General features: G+C 43.4%; 1 protein-coding gene across 3 annotated transcripts in view; it reads right to left on the bottom strand.

The window, feature by feature from the left end:
* Positions 1-6,629: 6,629 nt before the first annotated feature.
* Positions 6,630-10,344, bottom strand: part of LOC139155529 (N-glycosylase/DNA lyase-like) — a 25,189-nt gene continuing 21,474 nt past the window's right edge. For 2 of the 3 annotated variants that reach the window (XM_070730696.1, XM_070730698.1), the window contains 2 exons: positions 7,250-7,299; positions 6,693-6,890 (listed from right to left, as the gene is read on the bottom strand). In XM_070730696.1, coding sequence (XP_070586797.1) covers positions 6,786-6,890; positions 7,250-7,299 — 155 coding nt within the window. In that variant the 3' untranslated portion in view covers positions 6,693-6,785. Of the gene's footprint in view, positions 6,891-7,249; positions 7,300-10,344 lie in introns of all 3 variants that reach the window. The other variant, XM_070730697.1, reaches the window with a different exon arrangement.

The following is a 10,344-nucleotide window of genomic DNA, read 5'->3' as shown; positions in this document are numbered from 1 at the left end:
GAAGCGTGCGCTAGCTTTCAGCTTTCCACCTACGTGAGCTATAGAAGTTTCTAAAGAAAGGGACGCTGGTTTTCTACAGTCTTTCTAGGAGCTATGGTCCTCTGGGGAGGCGAGAAGCCATGGCTATCTTGAACAGCGTCTACGGAGGTCCTCTCAATCATCCAGGCCTGGGGTAGGAAAAATTGGCTCTTCTGTGACAGGTGGACTTCAACTCCCAGAATAAATAAATAAATAAATAAATAAATTCATTCCTTCATTCATTCATTCATTCATTCATTCATTAAATTTGTATGCCGCCCCTCTCCGCAGACCTGGGGCAGCTCACAGCAGTGATAGAAACAATGTACAATACAAATCTAATAATACGAAGTTAAAAACCCATAATTTAAAAAACATGCACACAACACACCATACATAAATTGTACAAGCCTAGGGGGAAAGGATATCTCAATTCCCCCATGCCTGACGGCAGAGGTGGGTTTTGAGAAGTTTACGAAAGGCAAGGAGGGTGGGGGCAATTCTGATCTCTGGGGAGAGCTGGTTCCAGAGGGCCAGGGCCGCCACAGAGAAGGCTCTTCCCCTGGGTCCCGCCAAATGACATTGTTTAGTCGACGGGACCCGGAGAAGGCCAACTCTGTGGGACCTAACCGGTCGCTTGGATTCGTGCGGCAGAAGGCGGTCCCGGAGATATTCTGGTCCGATGCCATGAAGGGCTTTATAGGTCATAACCAACACTTTGAATTGTGACTGGAAACTGATCGGCAACCAAAGCAGACTGCGGAGTGTTGGTGAAACATGAGCATACTTGGGAAAGCCCATGATTGCTGTCGCAGCTGCATTCTGCACAATCTGAAGTTTCCGAACACTTTTCAGAGGTAGCCCCATGTAGAGAGCGTTACAGTAGTCGATTTTCAAGGTGACGAGGGCATGAGCTAGCATGATTGGCTCAGGAATTCTGGGAGTTGAAGTCCACATGTGATAGAAGAGCCAACTCAGGAATTCTGGGAGTTGAAGTCCACAAGTCATAGAACAGCCAACTTTGCCTATCCTTGAATTCCAGGTCATGTTCATCCCTGGCGGGGGTTGCAACTTACCTCCGCTACCGATGCTGATGCGAGATTTGGCTTTTGCGCAGACGCAGGAAGCAAATCATGCGAGAACACATGCGGGCACATGAGATTTCAGTGATGTTTTTTGCTTCTGCGCAAGCAATCGCCAAAAATTGCTGAAATCTCACATGCCGCATGTCCTCTCACAAGATCTTGTTTCTTGCACATGCGCAGAAGCCAAATCTCGTTCCGACACATGTTCCCCCCGCTGGTCACCCAGAGCTGTGCGCGCAGCTCCATTTTCGCTACCAGAACATACCCCCCCGCCCCCATCCAGGTAGGAACCCAACACTGGTGGTCCCAAAGGTGTTATATTTTTTTCAAAAGGCAACTGGACTTCCTTTGAAAAGGTTTCAGTTCTTATCCAAGGAGCTTTTTCAGCTTTCAGAGGTGCAAAACATTTTCAAGGGTGAAAAAAACTCAAGGTCCAGTTTAATTTTTGGAAAAGCCCTTTTGGGACATCCTGAGTGATGCTTTTATGGGATTTGATTTCAGAGCACTCTAAAGTGGACTGAGAAATAGCACTTATTTACCACTTCAGGGTTTGCTTTTTACAGCCTTCTCTAAGCTGTTTGCAGAATCAGGTTATTGCTCCACCCCAAACAATCTGGGTCCTCATTTTTACCCACCTCGGAAGGATGGAAAGCTGAGTCAACCTTGAACCTGTGAGATTCGAGCTGCCAAATTGCAGGCAACCGACGGTCAACAGTTGTAGCCCGAGTACTGCACTCTAACCACTGTGCCAACGTGGCTTCAGCAAATACCGAAGGGCCAGGGCTTCCTTGGCGCCAGGCATGGAAAAAGACTGGTGATATTTTAAGAGTGGTCATCTTGCTATCCTCTTACAAAGTTATCCAAACCGAGAGAAAAATTGTAAGAATTTTTCAGGGGGTCACAGTACAAAGTGGGGGAAAGGCTCCTGGGATCAGATCTTTTTCAATACTCCCTACTAGCAGTTGTAAAATTATCTTTTAATATTTTGTGGCTAGGAGAAGGTGGGTGGGATTTAAGGTAAGAATAAGCTCATAAATCCATGTATGTCTCTGACTTCTCTCTTTAAAAGTTGCATGAAATAGGTTAGCGGGAGGCTGAATTTGGCAATTATTTCTTTGAAAGTAGTGGAGAAACTTGCTAGTGAAGATTCTGCTCGTAAAATGTTTTACCTGTCTTCCTCCATGGCAGATCTGGCACCATTTATTTGATACCAACTAGAGCAGTGTTTCCCAACCTTGGCAATTTGAAGATATTTGGACTTCAACTCCCAGAATTCCCCAGCCAGCAAATGCTGGCTGGGGAATTCTGGGAGTTGAAGTCCAGGTATCTTCAAGTTGCTAAGGTTGGGAAACACTGAACTAGAGCTTTTCCCATGGTCTCTTCTCATGCCTGGTTTGAAAGCTTATAATAATTCTTAGTTTTGTCTCGTCGTGCTTTCCTTCTATCCTCTCAGTTCAAGAGGAACTTTATAACTCAGAAGTTTCTACGCTGCTTGTTTCCATATTAAAAAGGAAGCACCACAAAGCTCAGCCTCATTCCAGCTTCGCCAAAGGCCAGACACAAAAGAGGAGACCATCATTGAGAGCTGTTGCCTGAGATTAGCACAGTTTGGTTGTGTTCTGCCCTGCCGGCGTGTTTCAACCACCCCATAATTACAGGGTAATTAGTCCAGGAAGACACACACCACACGATAAAAGGAAAACCCAAAAGTTTTTATAAACAGAAAAACAGAAACAGCTCCCTTTTTAAATGTCAAAGGGATTTTCTGGTACACACGAGGCACAGGTTAAATGCAATCCAATTGCTCACCCAATAACTGGGAAATCGAGTCCAATTCTAAAGTCCAGAGAGTCCACACATAATCTTGAACAGCACAAAAACCACGATCTTGACGAAACAATGAATCAGATAAACTGCCATGAGGCTAACACACCAGGCTGCACTTTTATCTGTAGCACTAATTACAGCAGCCCCACCCAACCACAGGTGGCCTCATTTTCTCTTGTAATAATCCTTCAGTTGTCTCCTATGCATCACTCTACTCATGCATGGATGTGTCATTCTTGTTCAGAATCCAGGGATGATAGATGATTGATCTCTTCCTGGGCTGTCTGCCAAACTCCCCTCATCCCTGTCACTCACGCTTCCTTGGTAAGAGGAGGCTTCATCGGCAGATTCCATTGGGAGCAAAACAGGCCTGTGGCATGTGGATGTCTCCCCCACATCCACCTCCACATTCCTTAGGGCAGGAGCTGGGCCAGAGCTAACCACAACAGGTTGTAGGCACGCTTTTAGGAACTCACATGAACAGACAAATCATGCCAGAAGAGACTTGAGGGACAAACCAGGATTGTTTTATTAGGATTGATACAGCACTTAGAAATAATTTAGAAACACTTTATAAAAGGATAAAAGTAAGTAGGTCTTTGCTCAAAACCACTAGAAATGGTCAAAGACAAAAGGAAGAAATGGATTTGGGCTAGATATATATATATGTGTGTGTAACATATTTTTGCTGATAATGAAAAGGAAGGGAGACTATATCTATTTTGGGCTTATTTGCCTTCATCAGGCAGCCACATCCTTACTGGGATTTGAACCTGGGGCTCTTGCCTTGTAAGGCAGCAGCCTTAGCCTCTAGGCTACAGACTCATCTCCTGTATCAGCTTGTACCAGGGAAGAGTTATGTGTGATATATATATTTTTTTTTGGTTGAGTCACCATTGTATATTGAAAGAGCATCACGGCTTTCTTTTTGATATACATATTTATATATCAGTTTTCTAAAACAGTACACAGTTAAAAAAACAAACAGGCCACAGCCTCTTCTGATAGGAAGATTCAAGGAAATGTTGCCTGAAATCAGAAAAATGCTTGGTTAGGCTGCAGCATGCTTATCATTTGGGTTTAGGAATCTAATTTACGACTTTTTTTATAGACGCAAAGGAAATCAATGAAAAGTGAGGAAAGGCAGGTATTACAAGGGATTGAATAATTAGGGGTAGCATTCTAAATACATCTGGCAGCAAAAGGAAATCGTAGCCGTCGTGTCACATACACACAAGCAAATACAAAAAGAAAGATGGCTCAACACTTCGGATGAGCACCAAAATGTCACGTCAGAAATGAAGCAAAGTACCTTTGAAAACACGTTTCCTATTAATACTGGGTTTTGGCACCCCTCACACACACACTTGCCATTTCAGTAAACCACTTGTGTCCAAGGACCTGTGTATCTTTTAGAACAGTGTTTCCCAACCTTGGCAACTTGAAGATATCTGGACTTCAACTCCCAGAATTCCCCAGCCAGCAAATGCTGGCTGGGGAATCCTGGGAGTTGAAGTCCAGATATCTTCAAGTTGCCAAGGTTGGGAAACACTGTTTTAGAACAACAGTCTCTGAACTCGGTGTCTTTTTAATAGACTTCAACTCGCAGAATTCCTCAGCCAGCCATGCTTTAGAATAAGGGGCCTCCAACCTTGGCAACTTTTAAGACTTGTGGACTTCAACTCCCAGAGTTCCTCAGCCAGCAAAGGAATTTCAAGTCTTAAAAAATTTCCAAGGTTGGAGACCCCTGATTTAGAATATCATCAGCAAAACACAAATCAGCCGTAGATGGTCTTCACTTATAGTGCAACTCCCCTTAATTTACTCAGGTGTGTAACCCGTTCTGAATTCAAGAGGGCTCTTCTCCAGGTAAGTGGGCAAAAGAGCGAAGGGACTGAGTTGGTGTTAAGTAGAATTAGGTGACTGCACGAAACACAATTGTGTTGCAACTGAGGCCAAAGACTGACAATCTTGTAAAAAACCCACACCATCCACTAGCACTCTCAGGTAGTCAACTTTGAATGGTAGGAATCCCTCTTCTCTTAACTAATAATCTAATGGTCAATCAGAAAGAGCTGGTAGGGATTTTGGAGGTCTTCTAGTCCAGCCCCCTGGTCAAGCAGGAAATCTTGTACCATTTCAGAGGGGCGGCATACAAATCCAATTAATAAATAAATAAAGTGATTGCCTGGTCTCTTTTTGAAAACCTCCAGTGATGAAGCACCCACTAGTGGAGGCAAGCCATTCCACTAGTTAATTGTCCTCACTGTTAGGAAATTTCTCCTTAATTTAGGTTGCTTCTCTTCTTCATTAGTTTCCGTCCATTGTCTTTTGTCCTGCCCTCTGGTGCTTTGACCCCCCCCTTCCTGTTTGTGGCAGCCTCTCAAATTCTAGAATACGGCTATCATTTGTCCCGCCTACTGTTCCCTTAGGTCTCGGGTAGGCAAAGTTGGCTCTTCTATAACATGTGGACTTCAACTCCCAGAATTCCTGAGCTAGCAAGATTGGCTCAGGAATTCTGGGAGTTGAAGTCCACAAGTCATAGAAGATCCAACTTTGCCTACCCCTGGACAAAAAGTCAGCCTTTCGCAAGCTGCCTCTGAAAGGAGTCAGCGTTACAGCGAACATACACAGAATGTGTGCTCATACGCGGTTTTATGAAGGAGAGAGCCTGCAAATTTGTGCCATAAAATTTTCTCCCCTTTTTTTAAAAGAAAAGGAATAGTCTTATTTTTATGAGGCATGATGGCTCAGCAGGTTTTAACGGTTAGTTGGAAAGCCGTTCAGCCTGGTTTCGAGACCCAAGTGCCGTATGATGGCATGAGCTCCCAATTACTTGTCTCAGCTACCATTAGCCTAGTGGTTCGAAAGCTAAGAGAAAAATAGCTACCACAAGGTAACCGCATTCTGTGTGCCTCGTTGTATTAATCGTGTTGGCCACCTGACTGTGGAAGCGAATTCAGTCAACGCTGGTTCCCTCCGTTAAGAAATTGAGGTGAACACCGCCCCCTACAACCAGTCAGGGAAAACCTTTACCGTAATTTTATGTGGTAAGTTACTTCGGATTATTTAAGAGACTCGATAGCTCAACTTCCTTTGAGGAAAGCCCATACAATTTCTAACTACCTCAGGCAACTCAGGTTATCTATGTTACGGCTATTTAATAGGAATCCAGATTGATCTCTGGCTCGGAGAGGGGGTTCCACTTACCTTCTCTACCCAGTGGAAGTGTCTACGCATGCGCAGAGGGATTTTTTTTTGAAAGCTGGGGCGACTGGAGGACCAGTTCGGGAACGTGGACCGCCAGTCATTGTTGGCGGTTCGGCGAACGGCAGCAAATTTTCACTACTCGTCCGAACCGGCCGCCACCCACCGCTGCCCCAGGTTAAATCTGTCACCTCTTTCCAAACAATGATGCTTTTGACATTCTAAATATTTGACGTTCTAAAGCGCCAGGTGAAGAGGAAAGGATTCGCCCATGGCCAGCTTCAAAAACTGCCCAGTACCAATGCACAGCAAGCCTACAGCGATTACAAAAGTCACAAGATTAAAAAAAAAAAAAAAGGCGGGAAACTACTGTTTAAAATACACGGCAGGTCCATGTGAGGCTAAGGCTACAAGCAACCTCTGGTGGGGAAAAAAGACAATTTAAAAAAATAATAATAATAAAAGTAAGAGCAAACTGACGGAGGATCCCCGCAAGATACGACAGCCTTGGTCTTCCTCCTCAGCGGCTCACAGACCCCCTTATTCTTAGCATGGGTGATTTCTCTCCGACTCCAGCCGTTCTCAGGGAAGGTCGTCTCCCTTGCCTGTATCAGTCCCATAAATAAGGCGGAGCTGCAAGAGAAGTTACTATGTCAAGGCGGAGTGGCTGCTCTGGGCCGCTTTGATGCAACGGTGTTTGGCATTCGGATCTGCGGACTCTTGGTTCTTCCTGAGGTCGGCACAAAACAGGACCTGGCAAGAGAGGGGAAAATCTGGGTGGCACAAAGGGTTAAAAGATATTTTTTTAAAAAAAAATGGGACATATCAGGTACAGCCAGCAAAGGCCTGCCATCTTCGGTGCTACCATTGCGCCGTCCGAGGTCATCTTGGGCATGCATGCACCCGTCGGCACGAGATTTGGCGTCTGCGTCACGGAAGCGTGAGCGATTTTCGCTGATATTTTTGCTTCTGTGCATGCATAAGAAAGACAGAACGTTTATGCCGTCTCTACGGAGAAAGCTTCTCCTAGTAGGGCATCTTACCTCCTCTGGCAACAGTGGGCAGTGGCACTGAGCAGTCGTGGGAGAAGGGGAAAGCGATTTCATACTTACCGCTTGCGCCCATCCAGAATATGGTCCCCAAAGGCTGCGGAAGAAATTTCCTGAAGGCAAAACAAACTTAAATTAGAATGTGGCAAAGAGAAAGTCCATAGAGCTCAAAGAAGCAGGGGTGCAATGCGCCTGGTTCGCTCGTGCCTGTTGTCTCTGCCATTTGGGTTCTTTTACCCTCTGCACATTCGCAAAGCTTTCTGTGCACGCACAAAGGGTAAAAGAACCCAAGTGGCGCCATCTGGGCAGTTGGGTGGATCTTCGCGCTGCCTTCGCAACCAGCTCTCCGACGACCAATAGCCACGAGCGATCTGGGCGCATTTCACCCCTGGGAATAACGGTGAATTTCCCAAATTAGTTCACACCCTTTCCCATATTATTGTGTTTCAGTTCCAGGGGGCTTCTGGAGGAGAAATTAAAAATTAAACAGAACTTGTATCAGGCTTTAAATATCTCTGGGTGGTTCTGCATGCATCTAGATCAGTGTTTCCCAACCTTGGCCACTTGAAGATATTTGGACTTCAATTCCCAGAATTCCCCAGCCAGCGAATGCTGGCTGAGGACTTCTGGGAGTTGAAGTCCAAGTATATTCAAGTGGCCAAGGTTGGGAAACACTGATTTAGATAACCAACAGAGGTTTCCTGTCCCTGAATATCCAGAAAACAACCAGTGCTATTTTAAGGGGTTTTTCCCCCCAACTAAAATAGGCTTTTATAGAATTTTTTGCCATTTCATTGTATCACCATATATCTCACATTGCAATGATTATATAGTATACAGTAAATGGTTATATAATATGATCAGGGTTTATTATCATTCTATGATTTAAGATTCGTAAAAACAGAGAAAGAAAAATAAACATTCTATCAATGTTAATTGCAATTTGGGATGGCAACATTCCAAGCATAAAAATACTTGGCTTTTCGTCCAGAGGAAAAATTAATATCCAAAATATATAACTATTTAATAAAAATTGATAGGGTGGAGGAGGTGGTAAAAGAACCTATGATTGCCTGGGCCAAGACCTCTGGACATAGCATAGAATTGGAAGACTGGGAAAAAAATTTGAAACAAAAATACAATTACTAAAGCAATATAAGATGTTGTATCGTTGGGATTTGGAGCTGGCAAGATTTGCCAAGATGTACCCAAATCTAAACCCAAATGCTGGAAATGCAAACAGGGACGAAGTACCTTCTGTCGTACATGGTGGTTATGCCCTGAAGCGGAAAGATATTGGAAGACTATACAGGATTGGCTGCAGGATTTAATTAAAGGCCAAATATAATTCAAACGCAAACTTTTTCTCCTGTGGATAATTGGGGCGAAATGCAATAGAAAATCAATGTACAGTGTTCCCTCGATTTTCGCGGGTTCGAACTTCCCGAAAAGTCTATACCACGGTTTTTCAAAAATATTAATTAAAAAATAATTTGCGGGTTGTTTCCCTATACCACGGTTTTTCCCGCCTGATGACGTCATATGTCATTGCCAAACTTTCATCTGACTTTAATAAATATTTTTTAAAATAAACTTTAATAAATAAACATGGTGAGTAATGATCTAAATGGTTGCTAAGGGAATGGGAAATTGCACTTTAGGGGTTTAAAGTGTTAAGGGAAGGCTTATGATACTGTTCATAGCCAAAAATAGTGTATTTACTTCCACATCTCTACTTCGCGGAAATTCAACTTTCGCGGGCAGTCTCGGAACGCATCCCCTGCGAAAATCGAGGGAACACTGTACTTGATACATACACATATAATAACAGCAGCAAAGATTGCCTTTGCACATGACTGGAAGAAACACAATAGTCCACCAGAGGGTCTAGTGATCCAAAAAAATATTTGGGTGTGCAGAGATGGACAAACTCACATTAGAGTTAAAGGAAAAGGATGATTCAGAATACTATGCGGTATGGGATGATTGGTATGAATGGATTGGCCACTTAGGGCCACTGAGTTTCCAATATGTTTAAGTTTAAGCAGATTTGTATGCCGCCCCTCTCCGCAAATATCTAGTCCCGGCCAATGACTGAATGTATGGTGTATGATGGGATGAATGTGATCGATTAATTTTAAGTATTGGGATTTTAAGATTGTATTTTAATCTAGATTTCTAACATGTTTTTGCATTAGAAACATAGTAACATAGAAGACTGACGACAGAAAAAGACCTCATGGTCCATCTAGTCTGCCCTTATACTATTTTCTGTATTTTATCTTAGGATGGATATATGTTTATCCCAGGCATGTTTAAATTCAGTTACTGTGGATTTATCTACCACGTCTGCTGGAAGTTTGTTCCAAGGATCTACTACTCTTTCAGTAAAATAATATTTTCTCATGTTGCTTCTGATCTTTCCCCCAACTAACTTCAGATTGTGTCCCCTTGTTCTTGTGTTCACTTTCCTATTAAAAATACTTCCCTCCTGGACCTTATTTAACCCTTTGACATATTTAAATGTTTCGATCATGTCCCCCCTTTTCCTTCTGTCCTCCAGACTCTACAGATTGAGTTCATTAAGTCTTTCCTGATACGTTTTATGCTTAAGACCTTCCACCATTCTTGTAGCCCGTCTTTGGACCCGTTCAATTTTGTCAATATCTTTTTATAGGTGAGGTCTCCAGAACTGAACACAGTATTCCAAATGTGGTCTCACCAGCACTCTATATAGTGGGATCACAATCTCCCTCTTCCTGCTTGTTATACCTCTAACTATGCAGCCAAGCATTCTACTTGCTTTTCCTACCGCCCGACCACACTGCTCACCCATTTTGAGACTGTCAGAAATCACTACCCCTAAATCCTTCTATTCTGAAGTTTTTGCTAACACAACTGCCAATACAATAGTCAGATTGAGGATTCCTTTTCCCCAAGTGCATTATTTTACATTTGGAAACATTAAACTGCAGTTTCCATTGCTTTGACCATTTATCTAGTAAAGCTAAATCATTTACCATATTACAAACGCCTCCAGGAATATCAACCCTATTGCACACTGTAGAGTCATCGGCAAATAGGCAAACCTTCCCTACCAAACCTTCCCCTATGTCACTCACAAACATATTAAAAAGAATAGGACCCAGAACAGACCC

This window comes from Erythrolamprus reginae, unplaced genomic scaffold (assembly GCF_031021105.1).
Source record: "Erythrolamprus reginae isolate rEryReg1 unplaced genomic scaffold, rEryReg1.hap1 H_27, whole genome shotgun sequence".
Classification (NCBI taxonomy): Eukaryota; Metazoa; Chordata; class Lepidosauria; order Squamata; family Dipsadidae; genus Erythrolamprus; species Erythrolamprus reginae.
This window is presented reverse-complemented; position numbering and strand designations above follow the sequence as displayed.